This window comes from Leptodactylus fuscus, chromosome 8 (assembly GCF_031893055.1).
Source record: "Leptodactylus fuscus isolate aLepFus1 chromosome 8, aLepFus1.hap2, whole genome shotgun sequence".
NCBI classification, from domain to species: domain Eukaryota; kingdom Metazoa; phylum Chordata; class Amphibia; order Anura; family Leptodactylidae; genus Leptodactylus; species Leptodactylus fuscus.
Genome location: NC_134272.1, coordinates 85,669,633 through 85,697,324, shown reverse-complemented (window position 1 = coordinate 85,697,324; position 27,692 = coordinate 85,669,633). Strand labels below are relative to the sequence as shown.

Genomic DNA, 27,692 nt, shown 5'->3' with positions numbered 1-27,692 from the left:
TGTCCTGACTTGTTTAGGAAATCCTTCCATATCACTCCTTTGCCTGAGCAACAGGTTCCTGATGGTTTCCTACTGCATATGGTGTATGCTACCTTGGTTTTCAGCTGACTCTTCCTTTGAGACATACACCTGCACTTGTCATTGAACAAACTCTGTCCATCCCTGACCTCAAGTTTGCCTCACTGTGTTTGGATTGTAAGCGGGTGGTAAAAGAGTCTACTCTGAGCGCAGTGATCTGGACATCCCCATAGCATAGTCGACATCCCTGGCTGAACTCTGGGGTATCCCTTAATTTTTTTGCAGAACCTATCCTCTTAGTAGGCCCTCTTGTCAACTACATATACTTATGTTAAAGTGCCTAAACTAGAGTACTTAGTGTTCTTTGCTCATATTAGGTTTGAGCGATCGTGATCGGAATAGATCAGATCCCGATCGGCGATCGAGCAAATTTCACGATCGGGATCGGCGGGAAAATGATCAGAAATCGGATTTTGAAATCTCAAGATTGGCTCAACCCTAAAAGTGACTTTTCCCATAGAGAAGCATTGACTAGGGTTGAGCGATCGGATTCCGATCAGCGATCGAGCAAATTTCACGATCGGGATCGGCGGGAAAATGATCAGAAATCGGATTTTGAAATTTCAAGATTGGCTCAACCCTAAAAGTGACTATTCCCATAGAGAAGCATTTACTAGGGTTGTGCGATCGGATTCCGATCGGGATCGGCTGTAAAATTATTGGAAATCGGATTTTAAAATCGATCCTGAAATCTCAAGATTGGCTCAACCCTAGTTCATATATATTTCCTTTTAACAGCGCACCATGTGGTTAGACATGGTATTGCAGGTACAATTTATACAAATCCTAATACATTTGTAACTCATACTAGAATTCACACAAATCTCATTCATAGACTCCGTCCTCGCACATCGCAGACACAAATAAATCCATGGCTTGGTAAACGGTTATGTATTAGGCTGAAATTTAATGAATAAAATCATATAAGGGTTTGTAGGTCTGACACTCCCGGGGTGCGCTGCAGAATTCGATACTGAACTTGATCAGAGTTAATCATTGATCGGCTGCTATGGATCCATGCATAATGATACTTTGTTGGTAAATCCGCTCTAATTCTACCCCAGAAACACAAAGTATATATAAAAAACAAAACAAAAAAAAGACCTGAAAAAAAGCAAACCTAAAAATTCATTTCAAACATGAGCTGTTATTTATATTGCACATAGGGAAACTTATCAGGACATTAAAGGGTCATCAACAGTCAACCTGCTGCCTTAAAGGCACACAGAACTTAAAGTCAATGTTGCCGTCATTTGCTGGGACTTGTGTGTTCTGTCCTTCAATGGGTTGACTGTTGTGAAAGATCTGAGACCCTTGCCGTATGCAGATGTGCTATACATGACCCATACTGGCAACTCGTCTTTTGCAACTTTGCAGGTCATGAACTTTAAGTGGAGTGCGCCTTTAAGGGTGCCACGACACACTATATCCCTAGATCACATGTATATCATATAGAATCCTCACAATACTGATAATGCAGTTATTTGCTCCCGTTTCAAGATTTATTCCCTATGTATGTTAAAAATTACAGAAACAATTCGACATTATTAAACCGAAATAGATTATGCAAGTCTAAACACTGTTACAATAATTTTTTTTTTTTTTGTCCACCTGATAAAGAAACCTTGCCCTAAGTGTCTCCATGATAAGATCTTGCCTGACCACCATTCATGGGGCACTCATCCAGAGGACAAATATGGCGTCTCACTGTGGTAGTTGTAATCGGGGCAAACTTTTTGCACCAGTTTATAGTCTATGCTGAAAAAAGCGATATATATGCAAATGACCTTGAAGGGCTTCGAGCACAACCAGGAGACGTGGCTCTGGGTTTGTTCTTGGTAACAGATCTTAGAAGGGTCAAAGTTGCACAAAGCAGTTTTCTTTGCCCGGTCCGTTTTCTCGTATTCAATCCTACAGTTAAAGGACTTGGAATCCTTGTTCTCCAGAGTTGACTGGGCAGAAGGTTCAAACTCCACCACCTTCGAAGGAGGAACGAGGCTCACTGACACATTCCCAAGTCCCGTTGAGTTATGGCGAAAGTAGACGCTGAAGGTCCCGTTTCCGTGATCCACGATTTTCCCTGTGATGAGGAGGTTCAACTTGACCGTTTTAATATTGGAATGAAAATCCCCCCAGCCAAACATCTTTTTGAATTTGCCCGTTTTTACTATGGGCCGACGTTTAGTTCGTACCAAGGACTCTTGAGTGTGGGTAACATTGGACAGCCAGTTCCAGAAGTGTTCCGTGGTGTCGAAATAAGAGAGTTGGGCTTGTCTTTGAAGAGCTGACTGTTTGACGAAGAGCCGGAGAGGGCTGTGCAAGCGGGAGTGGACAACGTTGCTCACCAAGTTGTCGGAGTTGTCCTTATCGTCCCATTTTAAGGAGTTTGTGGTTCGGGGTATTTCTTTATCACACAAAATCTGTTGCAATACAAAAGGAAAATGGCAAATTAGTTAACGGGAAATTTACAAGATATGTATAACTTATATTAGCTGTACATATAGAATTATATAGAGTATATACCCAGGTTATACCAGCTGTACATATAGAATTATATACAGTATCTCCCCAGGTTATACCATCTGTACATATATAATTATATACAGTATCTCCCCAGGTTATACCGGCTGTACATATAGAATTATATACAGGAGATACTCAGGTTATACCATCTGTACATATAGAATTATATACAGTATATACCCAGGTTATACCAGCTGTACATATATAATTATATACAGGAGATACCCAGGTTACACCAGCTATACATATATAATTATATACAGTATATACCCAGGTTATACCGGCTGTACATATATAATTATATACAGGAGATACCCAGGTTATACCGGCTGTACATATAGAATTATATACAGTATCTCCCCAGGTTATACCATCTGTACATATATAATTATATACAGTATCTCCCCAGGTTATACCGGCTGTACATATAGAATTATATACAGGAGATACCCAGGTTATACCAGCTGTACATATATAATTATATACAGGAGATACCCAGGTTACACCAGCTATACATATATAATTATATACAGTATATACCCAGGTTATACCGGCTGTACATATATAATTATATACAGGAGATACCCAGGTTATACCGGCTGTACATATAGAATTATATACAGTATCTCCCCAGGTTATACCAGCTGTACATATAGAATTATATACAGTATATACCCAGGTTATACCAGCTGTACATATAGAATTATATACAGTATATACCCAGGTTACACCAGCTATACATATATAATTATATACAGTATATACCCAGGTTATACCGGCTGTACATATATAATTATATACAGTATCTCCCCAGGTTATACCGGCTGTACATATAGAATTATATACAGTATCTCCCCAGGTTATACCAGCTGTACATATAGAATTATATACAGTATATACCCAGGTTATACCGGCTGTACATATAGAATTATATACAGTATATACCCAGGTTATACCAGCTGTACATATGTAATTATATACAGGAGATACCCAGGTTACACCAGCTATACATATATAATTATATACAGTATATACCCAGGTTATACTGGCTGTATATATATAATTATATACAATATATACCCAGGTTATACCAGCTGTACATATATAATTATATACAGTATATACCCAGGTTATACTGACTGTACATATATAATTATATACAGTATATACCCAGGTTATACCGGCTGTACATATATAATTATATACAGTATATACCCAGGTTATACCGGCTGTATATATATAATTATATACAATATATACCCAGGTTATACCAGCTGTACATATATAATTATATACAATATATACCCAGGTTATACCAGCTGTACATATATAATTATATACAGTATATACCCAGGTTATACCAGCTATACATATATATCTGTATACAGGAGATACCCTGGTTATACTGGCATGGTCCATATCACTATATACAAGAAGACTATACATATATTATATATGATCCCCTTTGCGAGATCCCTTCCTTCCAATGCGATACATTTCATTGGCTACTTCTCCAATGTACAGCTCATTCTAGTGGCCCTTACGGGGTATCTCCGGGCCCCACATCTCAGAGTCCTCCGGCCACCTCTTCTACTTCACATAAGTTATTCAGGCATTTTTAATGCCAAACTACAGAGAATTAAGAAAAAATGCACTTTCAAAAGAAAAATCACCGCACTTAATCTGTCCGAGCACGCGGATCTAAAAGCATTTATCAAAAGTTGAGTAATTTGTGTCTTGGCTCAGCTTATGAATTTCACAAAAGCATCTGTAGCTCTAGATTCACTGATATTATTGTCGCTTCAATGTGCAGTCCTGCAAGATTAATAACATGAATTTGTTTTACATCAATTAAAGGAGGGAATTGACGTTCCTTTGTTGGAGCAGGCAGACAGCTTTAACAATACCCATCAGGGCCGGCCGGGCGCTGATGGCCAAAAAAATGGAACTTTTCACTTTATTTTTTTCTATACTTGTGTCTATATCGATTTTTAATTTCCTGACTGATGGACGGGGAAGGAAGAAAGATCATTATGTGATGTATTGTGTAGGACGGCAAACACATTGCAGAGGAGTTCTACGCTTTCTTTTATGCATTTGGCAGGGTTGGAAATAATAGGTTTATTTCCAATTAAAATGTAACAAAAAAAAAAAAAATAGAACTAAAAATCAGGGGTGGACTTAGGATACCCATTTACTATTGAATGGGGTGCCATTGGCCCAAATTCCTTGGGTAACCAATGGTTCCACCATCAATTCCCTTGGTGACCAATGGTTCCACCATCAATTCCCTTGGTGAGCAATGGTTGCACCATCAATTCCCTTGGTGACCAATGGTTCCACCATCAATTCCCTTGGTGAGCAATGGTTCCACCATCAATTCCCTTGGTGAGCAATGGTTGCACCATCAATTCCCTTGGTGGCCAATGGTTCCACCATCAATTTTCTTGGTGACCAATGGTTCCATCATCAATTCCCTTGGTGACCAATGGTTCCACCATCAATTCCCTTGGTGACCAATGGTTCCATCATCAATTCCCTTGGTGAGCAATGGTTGCACCATCAATTCCCTTGGTGCCCAATGGTTCCACCATCAATTCCCTTGGTGACCAATGGTTCCATCATCAATTCCCTTGGTGAGCAATGGTTGCACCATCAATTCCCTTGGTGCCCAATGGTTCCACCATCAATTCCCTTGATGACCAATGGTTCCACCATCAATTCCCTTGGTGGCCAATGGTTCCACCATCAATTTTCTTGGTGACCAATTGTTCCACCATCAATTCCCTTGGTGACCAATGGTTCCACCATCAATTCCCTTGGTGACCAATGGTTCCATCATCAATTCCCTTGGTGAGCAATGGTTGCACCATCAATTCCCTTGGTGCCCAATGGTTCCACCATCAATTCCCTAGGTGACCAATGGTTCCACCATCAATTCCCTTGGTGCCCAATGGTTCCACCATCAATTCCCTTGGTGGCCAATGGTTCCACCATCAATTCCCTTGGTGACCAATGGTTCCACTATCAATTCCCTTGGTGACCAATGGATCCACCATCAATCCGACACAAGGCTCGCAAACCTATAGAAAGGCTGTGGCACGGGATCCGTTATAGTAAACTCCCTGGATTATCTGGGCACTGTATGACTGTATTTGCAAATGATACAACATACCATAGAGTAGCATTCCCATCTTAGACATTGTGGCTATGCCATAGATGGTTCCATCTGTCAGACCCATACTCAGAGGAACCCCTGAGCTCCATCACACCTAGTAATGTGGCCTTTGGCTTCTACATCCAGAGCATGAATAGTTCTCCACTCACTTCTAAGGAAGTCCCAAAAACAGCGTGACTCCCATAGAAGGGAATGGGGAAAATTCACACTCTCTCCGTTTAGCAATATGTAAGGTACATCTGCCACAAAAAAAACTTTTCTACCTTATAGACTTTTTTTGGTGCTTCTTCTAAAAGGGAGGGTATGTCTGTCCTACTGGGAATGGGGGATGGTTTAAGATGCAACACATGCAAAAAAAGAAGCCAAAATTTTGATGTTTTTTTTTTTTTTGAATGAACTAAGGCAACAAATGGGTGACATAAAATTAGGCCAGATAGTCAAAATGCTCCAGATCTATCATCCAGCATCAACCACTAAATTTGGGGAATTTATCACTAAGAGTATACTGTCTAATAGACAGCATTAGTAAATGTGCCCCATTATTGTACTTGTAGTGGTCCTGTAATAATACTAGCCCAGATTCCCTATAATAGCACCTGCTGAAATGTTATACTGTGGTGCCCAATAATTGTACCACCTATCATGTCCCTAGCATGGTGCAAGCCAAAGAGTGCATATAAAAGAATTAGACACAAAGCTACTATAATAGAGCTGACCACAGAAAGTTCACTTAATGCTCCTGTGCCACAATCTACATTTTTCTCTATCAGTATGTCTTTGGAGTATGGGAGAAAATCCATGTAAACATGGGGAGAACATAAAAACTTCTAGTAGATGTTGTCCTTGGCAGGATTTGAACCCAGGACTACAGCACTGCAAGGCTACAGTACTAACCACTGAGCCACTGTGTTGCCTCCCATACTGTGATGTACTCCTGTGCTCTGGTCTACTCCTGTCCTATGCTCTACTCCTCTGCTGTGCTGTACTCCTGTGCTCTGGTCTTCACCTGTGCTGTGCTCTACTACTATTCTGCACCGAGCTCTAGTCCTCTGCTGTACTGTATGCCTGTGCCGTACTCTACTCCTGTGCCGTACTCTACTCCTGTGCCGTGCTCTACTTCTGTTCCGTGCTCTACTCCTGTGCCGTGCTCTACTCCTGTGCCGTGCTCTACTCCTTTACAGTACTCTACTCCTGTGCAGTACTCTACTCCTGTGCCTGCTCTACTCCTGTGCCTGCTCTACTCCTGTGCCATGCTCTACTCCTGTGCAGTGCTCTACTCCTGTGCCGTGCTCTACTCCTGTGCCGTGCTCTACTCCTGTGCCGTGCTCTACTCGCTCTACTCCTGTGCCGTGCTCTACTCCTGTGCCGTGCTCTACTCCCTTGCAGTACTCTACTCCTTTGCAGTGCTCTACTCCTTTGCAGTGCTCTACTCCTGTGCTATACTCTACTCCTGTGCAGTACTCTACTCCTGTGCAGTGCTCTACTCCTGTGCAGTGCACTACTCCTGTGCCTGCTCTACTCCTGTGCTGTGCTCTACTCCTGTGCCATGCTCTACTCCTTTGCAGTACTCTACTCCTGTGCCTGCTCTACTCCTGTGCCATGCTCTACTCCTGTGCAGTGCTCTACTCCTGTGCAGTGCTCTACTCCTTTGCAGTACTATACTCCTGTGCCTGCTCTACTCCTGTGCAGTGCTCTACTCCTGTGCAGTGCTCTACTCCTGTGCAGTGCTCTACTCCTTTGCAGTACTCTACTCCTGTGCAGTGCTCTACTCCTGTGTAGTGCACTACTCCTGTGCCTGCTCTACTCCTGTGCCATGCTCTACTCCTGTGCAGTACTCTACTCCTGTGCAGTGCTCTACTCCTGTGCAGTGCTCTACTCCTGTGCAGTGCTCTACTCCTGTGCAGTGCTCTACTCCTTTGCAGTACTATACTCCTGTGCCTGCTCTACTCCTGTGCAGTGCTCTACTCCTGTGCAGTGCTCTACTCCTGTGCAGTGCTCTACTCCTTTGCAGTACTCTACTCCTGTGCAGTGCTCTACTCCTGTGTAGTGCACTACTCCTGTGCCTGCTCTACTCCTGTGCTGTGCTCTACTCCTGTGCCATGCTCTACTCCTGTGCCTGCTCTACTCCTGTGCCTGCTCTACTCCTGTGCCGTGCTCTACTCCTGTGCCGTGCTCTACTCCTGTGCCGTGCTCTACTCCTGTGCCGTGCTCTACTCCTGTGCAGTGCTCTACTCCTGTGCTGTACTCTACTCCTGTGCCGTGCTCTACTCCTGTGCCATGCTCTACTCCTTTGCAGTACTCTACTCCTTTGCAGTTCTCTACTCCTGTGCTGTACTCTACTCCTGTGCAGTACTCTACTCCTGTGCCATGCTCTACTCCTGTGCCGTGCTCTACTCCTGTGCCGTGCTCTACTCCTGTGCCGTGCTCTACTCCTGTGCCGTGCTCTACTCCTGTGCCGTGCTCTACTCCTGTGCAGTGCTCTACTCCTGTGCTGTACTCTACTCCTGTGCCGTGCTCTACTCCTGTGCCATGCTCTACTCCTTTGCAGTACTCTACTCCTTTGCAGTTCTCTACTCCTGTGCTGTACTCTACTCCTGTGCAGTACTCTACTCCTGTGCCGTGCTCTACCCCTGTGCAGTTCTCTACTCCTGTGCAGTACTCTACTCCTGTGCAGTGCTCTACTCCTGTGCCGTGCTCTACTCCTGTGCCGTGCTCTACTCCTGTGCCTGCTCTACTCCTGTGCCTGCTCTACTCCTGTGCCGTGCTCTACTCCTGTGCCGTGCTCTACTCCTGTGCAGTGCTCTACTCCTGTGCTGTACTCTACTCCTGTGCCGTGCTCTACTCCTGTGCCATGCTCTACTCCTTTGCAGTACTCTACTCCTGTGCCGTGCTCTACTCCTGTGCCGTGCTCTACTCCTGTGCAGTGCTCTACTCCTGTGCTGTACTCTACTCCTGTGCCGTGCTCTACTCCTGTGCCATGCTCTACTCCTTTGCAGTACTCTACTCCTTTGCAGTTCTCTACTCCTGTGCTGTACTCTACTCCTGTGCAGTACTCTACTCCTGTGCCGTGCTCTACCCCTGTGCAGTTCTCTACTCCTGTGCAGTACTCTACTCCTGTGCAGTGCTCTACTCCTGTGCAGTGTTCTACTCCTGTGCCGTGCTCTACTCCTGTGCCGTGCTCTACTCCTGTGCCTGCTCTACTCCTGTGCCTGCTCTACTCCTGTGCCGTGCTCTCTACTCCTGTGCCGTGCTCTACTCCTGTGCAGTGCTCTACTCCTGTGCTGTACTCTACTCCTGTGCCGTGCTCTACTCCTGTGCCATGCTCTACTCCTTTGCAGTACTCTACTCCTTTGCAGTTCTCTACTCCTGTGCAGTACTCTACTCTCTACTCTCTACTCTCTACTCTACTCTCTACTCTCTACTCCTGTACTCTACTCCTGTGCAGTACTCTACTCCTGTGCCGTGCTCTACTCCTGTGCAGTTCTCTACTCCTGTGCAGTACTCTACTCCTGTGCAGTGCTCTACTCCTGTGCCGTGCTCTACTCCTGTGCCGTGCTCTACTCCTGTGCCTGCTCTACTCCTGTGCCGTGCTCTACTCCTGTGCCTGCTCTACTCCTGTGCCGTGCTCTACTCCTGTGCCGTGCTCTACTCCTGTGCCGTGCTCTACTCCTGTGCAGTGCTCTACTCCTGTGCTGTACTCTACTCCTGTGCCGTGCTCTACTCCTGTGCCATGCTCTACTCCTTTGCAGTACTCTACTCCTTTGCAGTTCTCTACTCCTGTGCAGTACTCTACTCTCTACTCTCTACTCTACTCTCTACTCTCTACTCTCTACTCTACTCTCTACTCCTGTACTCTACTCCTGTGCAGTACTCTACTCCTGTGCCGTGCTCTACTCCTGTGCAGTTCTCTACTCCTGTGCAGTACTCTACTCCTGTGCAGTGCTCTACTCCTGTGCCGTGCTCTACTCCTGTGCCGTGCTCTACTCCTGTGCTTGCTCTACTCCTGTGCCGTGCTCTACTCCTGTGCCTGCTCTACTCCTGTGCCGTGCTCTACTCCTGTGCCTGCTCTACTCCTGTGCCGTGCTCTACTCCTGTGCAGTGCTCTACTCCTGTGCAGTACTCTACTCCTGTGCAGTGCTCTACTCCTGTGCCGTGCTCTACTCCTGTGCCGTGCTCTACTCCTGTGCCTGCTCTACTCCTGTGCCGTGCTCTACTCCTGTGCCTGCTCTACTCCTGTGCCGTGCTCTACTCCTGTGCCGTGCTCTACTCCTGTGCAGTGCTCTACTCCTGTGCCGTGCTCTACTCCACTATAGAAAGTTACACACAGCCAGCCAATCAGCAGCCAGCGATACGTAACTTCCTCTTCCTGTGCTGATACCTTCTCCCAGAGAATCTTCCCCTGAGGAACCGGTTGGACAGAAGTGATGGTGAGCCGTATTCTTATGCATGAAGCGTATGATGCCGTCCTGTAAGTATTACGTAAATCTGCTGGCACAAGTATTGTGTAAGAAGGCAGATCTACATAAAAAGCACAAACTGGTTAAAAACTAAATAAAACAATGGTTTCCTGCCGCCCGCTCTGGAATCAGCCTCATTTCCTCGCTGCGGAGTGTGGGAAGCTTAGGGAATACTTGATATTCAGAAAGTTAAACGATTGCAGGCTTCCCGCGGTACATTGCAGCGATATGGAAAGCATAGTGGTCGTAATTTTCTAAATGTGATTCTTAATGAGCGGTTTCGGTGCCAGGAATGGAAGCAATCAGCAAGTTTCGCCGTTATGAACGGAGAACAGTTGGTTTTCAGGGGATTTCGCCTCCTAAAAAAATGATTTGCCCGTTCCAGGGGGACCTGTCGTTTCCTGCTCCGTGGATTCAGTTAAGATGAGATGTCCTGAAAGGTGTACAGTAAAATTTCGATAATCCAGCAGACTCAGAGCCAATTAGATTTTAGATTATTGGAAGCTTCACAATATCATGACATATTATAAGAGGATAGAAGGCTAGGGGGAAGGGTGGAAGGACGACTAGATAAATGTAGGTGGCATCAGGTGACCCGGTCATCCCAGCATGGTCTGCATCGCTATTTGTAGGGGTCCTCCAAAAAGTCTCCACATGTGGACGTCTGTAAAAATTTTTTAGCTTGGCCTCATTCGGTCTTTTGGAATATGGGATGGAAATCCATGCAAACACGGGGAGAACATACAAACTCCTTGCAGATGGTTTTTTGCCCTTGGAGGGATTTGAACACCAGGACTCCAGCGCTGCAAGCCTAAGCACTGAGCCACTGTGTGGCCCCTGCCTCATTTGGTCTTTGCTAAGGCCAGTTACACCCGCCCAGCATTGTCTGTTGAGTAGGATTGTTGCTCTGAGCCTCCCTTATTTTATTTTTTTGCTGAAACTCGGCTTGTTCAGGTTGGCTGCTATGTTTAGGCAGAAGCCCACCACCAAATGTTATATACCATTCCCTTAAAGGGGTTGTTCAGCAGGGTATTAAAACAAAACAAAAAAATCCTTCACTTTGCCAGTCCCTTGTCAATCCTTTTCTGATGCCTGCTGGTCCCTGACTGCTCCAGTTTCGGTGCACAGGAAGTTCCTGTGCAGCCAATCATTTCCTGAGTGTCTAGAGGGAACAGGAAGTAGAGACTGATGGGATCGGGGAGGTGAGCACTGCTTCTTTAACCCATTCTGAGCCATTTAAAACTTTTCCCACCGGGCAACCCATTTAAAGGACTCTTTACGACATACATAATGATGGATTGTCTCTGAAACAGCTGATCTGATGGGGTTCTGGGTTTCGGACCCTTGCTGATCAGATATTGATGACTTAAGAAAAGATTGTATCTTGGGAAATCCCTTTGTAACCAGTCTATCAGGCTTCTGTTCCTGATATTTAAGGTCAGGACCAGAAGAAACAGCAATTGTCCATGATCATACTGCACATACATCGATTATTCCAGTAGGGGTCACATAAACTGACCCTTATACGCATTGTCCTGGCTGTCGTATGAAATGGGAATCTGTCCACTGGGTTATTTCCAATCCCAAGACCCAAGAGGTGTCAGGACTAGGGTTGAGCAATCAGGATCGGGATTGGCTGGAAAATGATCAAAAATCGGATTTTGAAATCTCAAGATCGGCCCAACCTTACTGTATATATAATATACAATTAGGGTTGAGCGATCGGGATCGGGGAAGATCGGATCCCGAGCAAATTTCACGATCGGGATAGGCTGGAAAATGATCGGATTTTAAAATCGATCCTGAAATCTCAGGACCTACCATAGTTTCCCCTACACAGTCCTATCCCTTTAAGTAAATCCATCTTCTTCCTAGTGCTCTGTGATATCCCAACATGACTGTAGTAAAATCAGATTAATTCAGATTTACCATTATTGGCACCTACATGGAAACAATCCGTTTAGCTTCAGCTTTACGAGCGCCTGATCACATTACTTTACCAATTCTGTCATTTGCAGTCGATAGATTTCAGATGACATGTTGCTTCAGCAAATAAGTCTCAGAGTGATGGAGCCCGGCAAGCCGTTACATTTAGTGCTTGTAAATTAATCTACAATGAAACTTCCATCTCTGGACTTATTTAATAGTATTACTTGTCTTGCTGACAAAAGTGAATCACAGTATCTGCTGACGGTAGAATAGATTGCCGCTAATGATTAGTGATACCGTCCACCCAGGAGTCATCTCTTTCCTGACCCTGCAAGGAAACTCAGATCAATACAATTTTACAATGACATGGAAGCTATGAAAGATGATAGAATCAAAACATCTATCATTGTGTTAGCGTTGAGGAATAGCTCCTGCTACAAGAACTTTGTCTTACAAAGTCTGCTTAAGGCCGGCAAAGCCTAGAGACTAAGAAGATTTCCAGGCTATAAACCCCAAGGCCGACCCCGGTCCGTGTCAATTCTACTCTAAAGTTATTAAAAATTGGGTGCAATGGATTCCAGGTGACGAGTCATAGGGCGGGTGTTGGGCACAGAGTAGTCAGACCCATTATGGCTGGAATCGGATTAGGAATCAAAATATAAAAATGTATTAAATTTAATTCTGTTACACAATTACTGATCTATAATTAATTAAATACATGATTGTTTTAGCTGCAGCTCTGCTTATTCAGTTTGGCGGCTGTGTTCATGCACAAGCCCTCCCTCCCGACGTAGGATCTACAGTAGATAACCACAATAAGGACATCATGGCTGGTTATCAGGAGGACACTACATGTATGAGAAGATAACCTGACCACAATAAGGACATCATGGCTGGTTATCAGGAGGACACTACATGTATGAGAAGATAACCTGACCACAATAAGGACATCATGGCTGGTTATCAGGAGGACACTACATGTATGAGAAGATAACCCGACCACAATAAGGACATCATGGCTGGTTATCAGGAGGACACTACATGTATGAGAAGATAACCCGACCACAATAAGGACATCATGGCTGGTTATCAGGAGGACACTACATGTATGAGAAGATAACCTGACCACAATAGGGACATCATGGCTGGTTATCAGGAGGACACTACATGTATGAGAAGATAACCCGACCACAATAAGGACATCATGGCTGGTTATCAGGAGGACACTACATGTATGAGAAGATAACCTGACCACAATAAGGACATCATGGCTGGTTATCAGGAGGACACTACATGTATGAGAAGATAACCCGACCACAATAAGGACATCATGGCTGGTTATCAGGAGGACACTACATGTATGAGAAGATAACCTGACCACAATAAGGACATCATGGCTGGTTATCAGGAGGACACTACATGTATGAGAAGATAACCCGACCACAATAAGGACATCATGGCTGGTTATCAGGAGGACACTACATGTATGAGAAGATAACCCGACCACAATAAGGACATCATGGCTGGTTATCAGAATATAGAAAGTTTCTGCATTCATGGTCATATTCATTGACAACCCATTAAGACAACAGTTGTCACCCCTACGATGGTTGGAGGAAATCTATAAATCTGTGCACAATTTTTGATTCTTTATATTTGCAAAAATGATTGTGTACAAATGTATGATTCTGTTCATGGGAAAATCCCTTTAAGGACAAATCTCGGTTTCAAGGACACAGAATCTGGCTTTGGGCCTGCGCTCCCTGGATCTTCACTGCTTATTACACGTCAGCTATTAATGAACTTCTCTCTGGAATTGCCCATATGCACTTATGACAATGTAGCAGAATCCTCCAACATTGAAACACAATAGCAGCAGACACAAGACCGGTCATTTTGTTGGCTATATTAACGCTGCAGATACGGTTATTGCGTAGAGACTCATTTTTATGCAGGAGAAGATTTGGGAGCTTTTTGAACATATTGGGCTTGATGCACTTAAGAGCAAATAGCCTGAAATTGTGAAACTTCAGGGAATACATAAAACTTTGGAGCATCAGAGCCGCGAGTCGCTCAGATATAAAAGAAACGGAAACCGAATGTCAGGAGAATTTATATTTGTCATTTGCTATTTCGAGATTTCAAAGCAGCAGGATCTCCGGGTCCGGAGTGAATGGACCACCGTCTGGAGGAACAGCAAGGGGAGGGATGTTACAGCAGCCAGACATTTAAAGGGCATTTGTTACAAGAAAGATCCCTTTAAAAGGAATGTGTTACCAATTTTCTGTTTTTTTATTTTCTGATTGTAGTTTTTTTAATTCTATTTTCTGTACATGATTATGTGGGCGGCCAACAATAGTCTGGAGCCGATTTATTGAGGTCTAAGGGGAAGATTTCTAGACATGTAGAGGGAGGTGAAGCTATTATATAATCTATTGTCAGTAGTGATGTATTGATGGCTCAGTGGTTTTATCAATAGAGGTGTTAGCTTCTATTGTAAGCCTGTTGTGACTGCTGCCAATCCCCACAGAATTGGCAAGAGTCGGGGCTACATGGTGGCTCAGTGGTTAGCACTGGAGTCCTGGTGTTCAAATCCCACCAAGGACAAACAACCATCTTCAAGGAGTTTGTATGTTCTCCCCGTGTTTGCATGGATTTCCATCCCATATTCCAAAGACATACTGATAGAGGAAAAAAAATGTACATTGTGAGGTCTATGTGGGGCTCACAATCTACATTAAAAAAAAATTGGCAATTGTCCGACAATTTTTAGGTTTAGTGGTCAGCATGAAAATTTCAGGATATAGTTATTTTTATAATAATAATAATAATAATAATAATAATAATAATAATAATAATAATAATAATAAATAAATAATATAAATGACATGGGAAATTTAAATTTCTAAAAATTCTCACAAAATACGTTTAACATACTTAATTAGGGGCCACACGGTGGCTCAGTGGTTAGCACTGCAGCCTTGCAGCGCTGGAGTCCTGGTGTTCAAATCCCACCAAGGGCAAAAAAAACCATCTGCAAGGAGTTTGTATGTTCTCCCCGTGTTTGCATGGATTTCCATCCCATATTTTTTAAAAAAAGACATACTGATAGGGAAAAATGTGCATTGTGAGCTCTATGTGGGGCTCACAATCTACATTTAAAAAAAACAAAACATACATAATTAAAAAAAAAAAAAAAAAAAGGTGATCTAGATTCACTGCTGAGCTGATGTTCGGGGGCAAATTCTAGTGCTGCCCCACATACTGGTCTTCCAGGGTCAATTAAAAATGAGTAATATTTTCAGGGGTGTAGACCGCAATCATAGGGGGGGGGGCCTTGGATACCTTAGAATTGGTCACGGTCTCCACCGAGAGGTCTGCTAAATGTATTCCGTCTCTATAATAAATAATATAGTTCTCATTGCATGCACCTACCACTAGGGGCGCTGTGTAAAGATGAATACAATTAGCATTGCCCTCAAAGGGGTTATTCACATTGTAATATCGATGGTTTATCCTCATGTTCCTGGTAAGCCATGCCGGTCACTTACCATACAACGTGTAGTGGTGGCTTAAGGCTCATTGAAGCCAATGGGCAGAACTGCAGTACCTAAAATCACCACTAGTAGTGGTATAGCCATAGGGAACGCAAAGGTAGCAGTTGCTACTGGGCCATTATCCCCTGGCTGGCCCTCCTAATAACAGCTGATCTGCGGGGATCCTGGCTGTACCTGATTGTAGCCTCGCTGATCTAACACTGATAGGATAGGCCATCAATACTAGTAAGTGCTATAACTGTGTTTTTATAGCACTAAAAATCCAAGGTGACTTCCACTGAAACAATGGTAGTCAGATTGCAGGTGTTTTAGGGAAACAGGTCACTGTCCTAACCTTCAAGAACTCTGTAGTGTCTCTTTCACTGCTGCAGAGAAATCCTTGTATAGTAATGATTAAATAGTAGAGGGGGAGGAGGGGGATGCAGCTGCACAATTATACAAGATAGGAATTTCTCTTTAATTTGTCCTTGTTGTAAGCGCCATTATATTTTTTATTCCATTCACATCTACAACTAATAATAGAACTGAGCAGTTTGTTGCATTCCTGGACCCCAAAGGAAAGCTCCAAGGTGTTGGGTCACATGTCTGACAACAGAGCTAAATTGGGAAACCATTAGTAATATAAATGCAGCTATGGCTATAAATGAAGAATTTCTTAAAAGAACTGATTAAAACATTGATACATTGTATACAAAAGCCGAGCTCTAAATACTAATAACTTATAGTTTCATAAAGCTTTGAGTTACTTCATATCACTCTTTCCCTTCATGTCAAATATTCCCTTGGTTGCTATTCGAAACAGACAACAGTCCACACTGCTGTCAGACATGTGACCTAAAAATTGAGCTGTGAACTTGGTAGCTCAGACTGCCAACTCTGACTCTGCCATAGTCACAAGTAGTAAAATCCTCCTATTCATTAAAAAGTAAGTGATTGAATTCCCATGACAGTCACTATGTATCCAATCAATAATTGATTGACATAATTAAACAGAATCCATCATTTATTTGGAGCCAGAGTTGGAGTCGGTCCACCCAAAACTTGCCCTGACTCCATGACAGCAACTCCATCACCCTGGTATTACTATTGAGTTCAATGTATGCATTTAGCTCTTGAGCTCCCCTAGTGGCGACCGCTCATACACAGAATTTTATAATTTATATTTAAACATTGGATTGGAGGCCCAAATTTTTTGCAATTGCAAAAAAGGTTTCAGACCCCCCCCCCCATCATCCCGAGCATCCACAAGCAATATCATACATTGTAGGTGGACTTCCCCTTTAAATGATATATCTGTCAATATTCTATACCCCATTAAGTCATCTGAGTTTCTCGGATCGTCTCTCCGTCTCTAACACTCCTCAAGGTCCTATTGTGATAAAATTGAGACAATTTAGTGGAACAGTTCATTTAGACACTAATTTCGTCTGCTGATCATCTATCTCTGTTTATCTGGAGAGACTTTGGATTTGTCCCCTAATTGCGGTAAAGTTCATGGCGGCCGCAGGCGCCGGAGATCAGCGCGATTCTTTGTGCGGAGGGTTATTATTTGTAAAGTACAAGTTTTAAGGTCAGCAATAAGGAAACCTTTCAAAATAATGCATAATAATGAGCCGTTACCTGCCAGCCGACATAATGATATCTTTTATGCAGTGTCTTAGCTGACTTCCATTAGAAGCTCCGCAGAGAAGCCGGCAGAGGGGGAATCTATTAGCACAAATATTAAATCTGACAAAAATTGGCAAATCCAGCCATGCAGATACAATACAAATTAGCAAAGCAGCGTTGATTCCGCATCCCTGATATTCAGGGGCTTACACCGTGATATCTGCATTTGTTACATTGTATTAGGAAACAACAATAATGTTGTTAAATGTGACTGCAATGTAAATGAGATGTGAACAATCCCGCCGGCCCCACGCCGGGGTGCTCTCTCTCCGAACCGACAAATAACGCATGATGACTGGATACAAGGGAAATCAGGATTAGAGAAACGTGGCCGCTTTGTTTCCAAACAGCGCCACCCCTCAGCACAGTTTATGTGTGGTATTGCAAGATAAGAAAAAGGATAATAAGGTGAGACCCCCAGCGATCCTGAGAATAAGGTAAAACTCTTGTATTGAATATAGTGGGGATGTGTCTGCGCCCACTGCCACTCCACTTATTCAAATGGCAGCTCCAGAGACAAATGTAGGAGAGCGCTCGGGTATTCTTGGTACTCCCATCATAATGAATGGAACAAAGATGTTTCCTGTTCCTGTTGATTCTGACTACCCATGCCCGAAGTTCAACTTTGAACCTGCACCACCTGTCCTGACCAAGTTTGCCGAACTTGGTATTGCACAAACTCTGCCAGTCTTGACCTTGGCCTATTCCTTAACCACATCTCCTTAGTATCATACATTGGCTCTAAACCTACCTGGGTCAATTCTCACTTAATGGATGCTACTCTAAAAGGTAGTGACCTGGTGGTCTTTATGTGCCAAAGTCCAGAATCCCGAATGGTGGGTAAAGGGTGAATACCAAGGGGACCACTTACATAACTCTCTTAGGGGTAACCCCATGTCAAATCCATTCACCATGCATGACACCCTGATGCACTATCTACATAGACAATACAGGACAAATCTATAGAGTGGTCCAAAGGTACGGAGACACCGGAATAAGATGTATGTGAAATGTTGCTAGGATCATGTATGTGTACGTATGTCTATCAGATACATATGTCACATGCAACCATTCCCATTTGCAAAAAAGATGGCTTTCAAAATGGCCACCACCCAACGCAAATCCCCTTCCCCTTAATAACATACCACATGCAGGATGCAATTCCCAACCACCGTTTTCCATGTATTCACATGTCTCCATACCTTTGGACCACCCTGGTGCCTTCATACTTTCGGACCACTCTGTACACACCTTTAATATGTAAGAACCCAAGGAAGTTAGATGGAAACCTTTAACTGGCTCAGATCATTTCTGTCTCATCTCTGAGCATACTATTATTTATTAACTCCAGTTAACTCCAGTACAAAATGGCGGCTATGACGTCTCCGTGCGGCTCATGGACATGATTTACAGCTGGAACCGCTCACTCAATGACAGACCAATTAATGCAATCCATCATCATTATGATATCAGCTCTCCAGGATTTGAGGGGGATGAAGGTTTCAGCGTTTCGGTAAATGTTGTGTTCCTGAATCGAGGGATTAAACCAGAAGAGACTTGTATTGAGATTTTCAGATGTTCCCAAGATGGTTTCAGGCAAGATGATAAAAGTAAAGTTTTCCTATGGGCATCTCAAATTCGAGACATAGAATAACCGTATTGATGGAAACTGTTCCATAGACTTCAACGCATCAACTCTGCAGTCCCTAAAGCCATCACTCTACTTCATACAGCAAATGACAACTGGTATGTGAACATTACTGGGAGTCACACTGTCCTGGAATCGCTGGTCTGATCTACAAAGGTCCTGGCAGCTGGACTCCTAGAGATCACTATACAAAAAGGGGTAACTGCTTAAGTTATATAAACATAGAATAGCATTTCTGGTCTCCTATTACAGAGGAGATTGTCATCTATCATAGGACACCAAGATCAAAGTTCTAACTCTATTACTTCTAGAGATATTAGCAGAGGAGATAAGAATATCCCAGCTGTGTTTTCTCTATAGACTTCTCTGGAAATAAGACGAATAGAACTGGGATCTTGGTGTCATATAAAAGGTGAGAATCTCATTTTTTACACAACACCAGAAGTAGTGTTCTACATTAGTAACACCAGAGATATAGTCGTTTGAAGAGAACCCCGAGCCTCAGCTTCCTTGCACTAATAAATGTACAGATTCAGCTTTCAATAGAGAAACAATAAAGAAACATAGGATTTCACACAAAGGAGCCAAATTTTGTCAATAAAGTATGTTACAAAAAGTATCAATGCCACAAATGTTGCCAGAAAATGAAAAGTTTACAGAAGTTTAGCAACGCCATGAATATGACGAAACATAGCGGCCAACTCAGAGCTGCTCATCATGATCAATAGCGACTCCTTTTCAATATGACCCCAAAAGTTACATAGTTTCTCTTAAAGAATAAAAAAAATCCTCTAAACAATTCTCCCTGTCCTTTGATCCTGATGGCACCTCTTGACTCCAGTTTGGGCTCCATTGGGGGTCTATCACACCCTTGTTTAGTGCAAGGAAAAAAAACTTGAACAAAAAAAATAGTGTGAACCCAGCCTAAAATAGCTAAAAAAAATCTCCAACACCTTCCCCAGTCCTCAGCTAAACTCACAAACCTGCAGCATGCAAGCGAGGTGATCCTCGTACGGTGTGGAGGTGTATGAGACATTGTTTACTGTGAAGCATCGCACCGTGAAACACTTTTTAATGAGTCATGTCACAAAAGTGGGATATTATCACTGTCGGCAAATGACACCTGCAATGCTGTTATTGCTGTTAGATTCATTTTCTCTTGTTATAATGGAGTGCTGGGGGCATGCATAATCCCCATTACTTAATACGGCTGAGTAATTGTCTTACAAGCTATGGGGACTCATTGCTTTTTATGTAGATGGGGGGGGGAGACTTGCATGTACTGATAAAAAAATTGGGTTGTTGAGAATGTTAACTTGTTGCCGACCATCGGTTGACTATATGTATCTGGGCGGCGGCTGTTTATGTCTACAAGGATGTAGTTCTATGTGCAGGTCCTTGCAGAGATAGCAGCGGCACAGGATTGTGCTTGGAGCTATCAGTGACTGGCGGACTACCCAGAGAGAAGGCAAGGACAATGGCTGTATACACCTACATGTAAATAACTGTAATAGAGAGGGAACATTAGGGAACTTTGTGTTATTTGTGTGATCCTGGTGTCATATGAAAGATGAGAGTCTTTGTTCTAGCCATATTACGTCCACAGATATAATCAGTCGGAGACCCATTACTTTTTGTGTAGATGAGGGGTAAGATTTGCACATACAGATAAAGATTTTGTATTAGATGAGGTATAACATGTACCCTCCTTTTATTTGGGGTGTTGAGAATGTTAACTTGTTGACGACCGTCCGTTGACTATATACATCTGGGCGGGGGCTGTCTATTTCTACAAGAATGATTGCTGTATACACCTACATGTAAATAACTGTAATAGAGAGAGAACATTATTTATAACAAATATTTAAGTATTACTTTGTGTTATTAAAAAACCCCCAAACTTAGAACAGTGATTCTGGTGTCATATGAAAGATGAGATTCTTAGTTCTAGCTGTATTACGTCCAGAGATATTGTAAGTTGAACACAGGGGTGAACCTAGCTTTTTTGCCACCTGAGGCGGAGGACAGAAAGTCACCCCCCCCACCCCCCCGGGAGGAGGGGGCAGAGCGGAGGGGGCGACTGTTAGCAGGCAGAGAGCAGGCTGGGAGAGGACCTGCTCTCTGCTAAGCATGAGGGGAGGCCGCTGGAACAGTACTGTGTCCACAGGGCCTCCCCAATCCACCGCTCGCTTCCCATGCCAGGCTGCTAAAATGGTGACGCTAAGCCAATCCTGGACTGGCTTAGGTCAGCAAAAATGCCCCCCCCCCCCGGGCCTTGGCATAGCGCCGCCTGAAGCGGTCGCTTCAGGTCGCCTCATGAGAGGTGCGGCGCTGGTTGAACGCACAATTGGGAGCAGCTCTATACAATGCCAATATGATATATCTGGAAATAATACAGCTAGAATTGTAACCTTGGTGGTGAACCCCAACTTTCACATGACACCAGGAACACCATTCTAGGTTTTAATATTCCTAAAATATATTGGTTTGAAGTGACCCCCCCCCCTCCTCAGCTTCCCTGCATTACACAAGAGCCCATCTGCCCATACTCCTAGTAAGAAGCCTTGTTCAGATTTCAACTGGCCATACAGAACCAGGAGAAAGGATGGACAGGGAGTAGATTTCATTGCAGGATTTCACAGATTGAAGCCAAAATCTGTAAGCAAAGTATATTATAATTTTTTATCAATGTCACAAATGCTGCCAAAAAAGCAAAAGTTGTTTGAAAGTTTAGGTAAGCTCTCCACATTGAAAGCCATGAACGGAATCGGGAACAGATGTGAGCCATATCCTCACCAAAGGTCAATATCCATGAGAAATTCTCCAACATGTGCATGAGATTTATTAAAATGTCAACCAGACAGTCCAAATCCATAGCAGGTCCATCAGCAAATGCACCTTAATATCACATGGACTGCAGATTTGCACCAGTGGATCCCCAGTAGATTACAGTAGAAGACAAGTGGAAGTGAGATCCGAACATTGCCCATCACATTCTATGGATTTATAATAACTTCAGTCTCTGCCAACTTTTCCTCTGTCTTTAGCCAAGAATGGTGCTGCCTACTGCCCGATACCATAACCCAAGACTAAATGCCAAACAGATATGGATGTAATGTCTTCTGAAATACTCTACGTTGTTGGATGACCCAAACCTTTCTAGTAAAAGTCCTATTCCTATTCTCAGAACACCATGAGGTCAAATACAATGTCTGATCGGTCACTGCCTTCGGCAAAGTCAACACCCTCATCTGTAGACCTACCATGTGGACCTACAGCTTGGGTTCTCACTACATCATACTAGCAGTGGAGATCCAGACATAAAAGATACCATGTCTATGAACCATGGTGCAACTGAAGTCTGTTGGGCCCGGGTGCAAACTTTAACTGGGGTCCCCATCACATCCCAACGTTGGGCTATGGTGTCCCAGAGGGGGATAGCAATAATACCAACTGCTATTATCGGGAATATGATAAGTGAGCGGTACAGCACCTATCATATAGACAACACTGGGAACTTCCAAAACTTACAACCGATCTTCATGATTTGCCACCAATTTTTAAAAGTTGGATAACCCCTGTAAAGGGTTATTCCAGTTCCTTCATATTAAAAACCTATCCTCAGGGTAGATCATCAATGAGGGATCAGAGGGGGTCTGACAACTGGGACCTGTGCTGATCAGCTGTTTGAAGGGACTGCAGTGCAAGTTCCATGATCCCTTCTCTAGCTGGCCTTGGGCGCAGAAAGGGCGATCATTACGCCACTGTCTTGAATCCTTATCTTGATCTCAATCTCCATTCCCTTAGGTTCCAAGCCCTATAACAACCTCTCATGCCCGTAGGTCACCCTCCTATTGTGACCTCCAGTCTCCGACCTCACATAAGGCTTCATCCATCTCTATCGCATCCTCGACCTGGTCATACAAAGCCCGGTCCTACCCTGTGACCTCATCGCCATGTGCGCCTTCCATCACTTCTATTACTATATCGTTAAATTATGTTAATACGCAAAAGCGACAGGATAGCGAAGTATTAATGTGAAATGCCAGCTCCAGCCTCCATTTACGCATACACTCGGAATAACAAGAACGCTTTGCAGGTAATTAACAAAAAGAATTATTATCTCTCGTGTCCTTCGAGAATTGAACTAATGAATCTGCAACATCTGCTGGAAGTATTGTATTATCAATTTCAAGACAACATGCGATGACAGATGCGGAAATTTAGCAAATCAGACAAATTAAAATGTACAAGAATTAAGGTAATAAGCCCCCGGTGGTCTGTGGGGATCATTATCTCCCAGGCTTCCTTGATAACTTTGCTTGTTGATAGTGACAAAGATGTCGATTGAGATTTGAGTTCGGTTATTATGTGAGTTGGGTCCTAAAGTAGCCATAGATGGCCCCATCAGGGGTGCACTTAATGGGTTAAAACCGCTCACGGATCGCAACGCTGTCCATCACCAGAAGATAAGCCACCATTTGAAGATCTGGCAGCAGATTACTCTCCTTGCCCCTGTCGAGAGAAGATGTATACCCAGCCGGGAGTGCATGTTTTTAGGGGGGGGGGGGGCACTTATTTACAGTCTATGATCAACCTCAGTTACAAGTTGTGTTGTTTCATTTTTTTAACGTTTTTCATTGCTGAAATATGGATCGATCCCGCTCTATTCGCTACAGGCTGCGTTCCCAATTTATCTGCATACGTAGCGGTATGGCCAGACCGGACAGATGTGATTGCTCTCTACTTGGGCTGAATGACCAGATCACCCACGGGCATGTTAGCTCAGTCAACAAAAGGCCGCAGCCAGAAGCCATATGTGACCAGACATTCAACTGGATCATTTTCAGGTCGGCCAGTCGTTCTGAGGACACAGATGCCCTGTACCAGGTCCATTTGCTGACTTTGGCACCAAGGACATTGCAGGATTTCATTCTCTTTGCTCAACAAAATGTTAAAATATGGAAAAAAACAAGCCAGACGTTACATTGGACGGTATCCACCAGTCACTGGTTACGCAGAGGAGAACACTGCCCCCACTACAACTTTTATGACATATATGCAGTCAATGACCACCATGCCAGTGATCCAGGGTTGTCTGGTTTCCTACTCCAGACAGGTCTACTGATGAGTCAATGAGATGTCTACCTGTCCTTCCACCACCTTCCCTAGTTATACGAAGCTTGTCCCATCTTGCAAAGATCCTCTCTACCAATAACCAAAGCCATACCAGTAAGTAGTTCTAAAAAGTTGAATTACTGAAGAAGACTATTAGATCGAAATGAAAATTTGCCTTTGCAGAACTCAATGGCGTGGTCTCCACACTTCTCCTGCCTTGAGTATGTGGGAGAGGAAGAAACTCTCTGGCAGGTTCTTGGTTAGCCATATTAGTTCTCATGGGGCTCAATTCCATATTGGGTAGTTGTCCAGTCAATTCTCCTCCTCTCTCCCTCCCTAAACTCTCTTTGGCAGTCAATCAGAGTTAGATAACATCTCCCCACCATCTTTGTAGAGCTTCATTTGATTATAGGAGTTTTCCACAACTTGGAAATTTGATGACCTGTCCTAGGTCCTCATTTGAAGTTCCATGGGTGTCTGATACCAAGGAGCTCATTGAAGTGGCATTGGTGCTCCCTTAGCCTTGCTTCTACTTCTCAGGACACCAGGTTCATTGATCAAGTGGCCTGATCGCAACGGACACCCATTCAAGTGAATGGACTGAACTGTATTACCAAGCACAGCAAGTGTTCAATATCTCTGTAGCACCCCCACAGGTGAAATGAGGCATTACACCGTGGCCATTTATTTTAATGAGTGGTCAGTGTAATGCAGGACCGGTGAGGTCCTCCAGAGGGACAGACTCTCTTTGTAATCACTTAATACTCTCACCAAGAGATGAGGATTCTAAAAATTATTATTCTGAAAATTATTTTTCTAAACTAGACAACATCTTCAAGTGTTGACCTCAGGGAGACGCTAACTTCTCCTGCGAGTGGTCCAATACACATAAAAAATGTAATTATCCTTGAAAACAACAGCATAAAAAGAAGACATTGGGTTCTTTCCAAAAAAAATAACAAATTCATTGTTCATCCTGAGACACGAACCCTGGGCTGGTTTTGTTCAATCTCTGCGAATACAATAGAACATGTTGTATCTTGCCTGGGCAGTATCTGAGAAATGCCGCCTTTACCGCTCTCTTGCACTACAAGACGTGTTTGCTATACTATGGTTTCAATTAATTCTCTTTTCTCAGGTCTTGAACCTTGCAGACACATCATTTCGGCAGGTAGCAACGATCCACCAAGCGTTACCCCTTTATGAAAGCTGTAACAGAATGGTGTAACACATAGCAGGGATGTTTCATCAGCTCTTAGCTGAGTTTTAGGGCTCGCCAGTGGCATCTATAGAAGTCATCGGAGTACTACTTATAATATACGGAATCAGGGATGGATTTGTGGTTTCTGAGGTTCCAAGCTATGTTATATTTGGGGGTCCTTGTAATACTGCCCCTATAATACCAACAAATACAGTATATTGACCCTTAGTGCCCTCGTATTGTATAATGCCCCCTTATTGCCACCACACACAAAATAATGCCTCATTAATGCCACCATACACAGTATACTGACCCTTAGTGCCCTCGTACTGTATAATGCCCCCTTATTGCCACCACACACAAAATACAGCCTCATTAATGCCACCATACACAGTATACTTACCCTTAGTGCCCTCGTACCGTATAATGCCCCCTTATTGCCACCACACACAGTATAATGCTCCCTTAGTGTCCCCACACACAGTGAATTGCCCCCTTAGCTTCACCAAAGAATATAATGGCCCACAGTGGCCCCGACCTAGTATAATGCCCCCTTAGTGACTCCTACATAGTATAATGCCCCCTTAGTGATTCCTACATAGTATAGTGCCCCTTTGATGACCCACACAGTATAATGTGCCCTTAGTTCCTCTACACTCAATATAATGCCCCTCACACAGTATACCTCCCCCTTAGTGACCCCTACATACTATAGTGCCCCTGTGAAATCTAGCTTTCAATCTGTACATTCTTTATAATACACACCCCATTATAGTCATTATAATTTCTATATCCTAAAATAATCTGCAAGGTTGTCACAGCCCCGCCCCCTTCTATAGCCATCACTGACCATGACACATCTCTTTGTCCAGAGTTTTACCTGTTGCTGTTTATGAGTTGTTCAAGCATCTAATTCCAAACACCGAGAGATGAGAAATAAGGCGAAAAAAATTAAAGGGATTGTCCACCATTAAATATAATGAAAAGTAAGACAAATCAATGTAAAAAAAAGATCCAGAAAGTTGCAACATTTACTTACAAGGTATGGCACCATCTGCTGTTCAAAGTGTATAACTAAATGCACGTGCGCCTAATGAGCGGAGTACTGGTGGACACACTCGCTCAGTCACTCTCCCCCCACCTTACCGAGTGATCCCCTGTTTACTAAAGGGGCAACCAATAGAAATAGGTTTCTGCCCTGCAGAAACCGTGCAGGATCACAATGCACAACGGCATAGATGAGAAGACTCCTTCAACAGGGGAAGTAAGAAGGAGCTATACTGTCAGCTGCCAGAGGGGGAAGGAGACTGATTGTATCCAGACTGCAGTACAAAGCTAAAATATCGAACAATGTATTTTTTTAAGCCAAACGTGGAAAATTTCAGGACTTTTGTTCATGGGATGATCCCTTTAATTCCATCTTTTTACCCACCTAAGGCTCCATAAACTATTTATTAGGTGGAATTGGCCTCTAGTATTAGAATATAGAAGATTTGTGAAAAAGCAGAACATCGACATCAGATACAAGAAGGCAATGTCGGCTGCGCAGATATATCATCTATATCTGTTCTGTAATTAAACCCTATTCATGGCAAATTGTAAGCTGTGAAATTGGCTTCATATAGAAGGAAAGTATACGCCGAAAATATTACATTGGAGCAAAAAATAAGACGAACGCCGATGAGTGAGTCACTCCAATTTGCCAAATATAACAATGATCCTAAGACTGCGGATACATAGGCGAACACAGAAAAGCAAATCACTTTCCTTTATAAGGGCAAAGAATCTGCGATCCAACGTTGTTGCAGAAAATGATCTATTTTTTAATAGAAACAAGGCGAAATTCTGCAACGCAGATAAATCGGGAGGGGAGGGCATTGACTATGGTGGAGGCAGTGGCCTGTCCAGTAAGTGATGAGTTAACTGGTGGCCTATGCGGGTTGGATATCTTTTATGGTAGTTGCAATTATATCCTGCAATGAGTTGAAGGGGTTATCCAAATATTTCCAGGATCAGTTACATAGTTACATAGTAGATGAGGTTGGATAAAGACATCAGTCCATCAAGTCCAAGCTATAAATTGACAATCCCCTACAGGGTTGATCCACATTAGATGTGAAAATCGAGTGATCGCCTTTGACTTGTGCTAGACTAGTTAGTGGCAGGATTTCATACACTGCCACCTGGTGGAGTGGAGGCTAGAAAGATAAGAATTCAAGGGGCAAAAAAGTAAAAATTGTATCAGCAAGTGGTAGAGAGATATGGCCTGGTCTGATAGATCCAGATATCTGTGACATCCTGCCTATGGATAGGAAAGGAATAATAATGATAATAA

General features: G+C 43.3%; 1 protein-coding gene across 1 annotated transcript in view; it reads right to left on the bottom strand.

Annotated features, from left to right (window-relative positions):
- Positions 1-1,757: 1,757 nt before the first annotated feature.
- NXPH2 (neurexophilin 2) overlaps positions 1,758-27,692 on the bottom strand; it is an 82,378-nt gene continuing 56,443 nt past the window's right edge. Inside the window, exon 3 of the mRNA XM_075284556.1 lies at positions 1,758-2,498. Coding sequence (XP_075140657.1) covers positions 1,758-2,498 — 741 coding nt within the window. The remainder of the gene's footprint in view (positions 2,499-27,692) is intronic.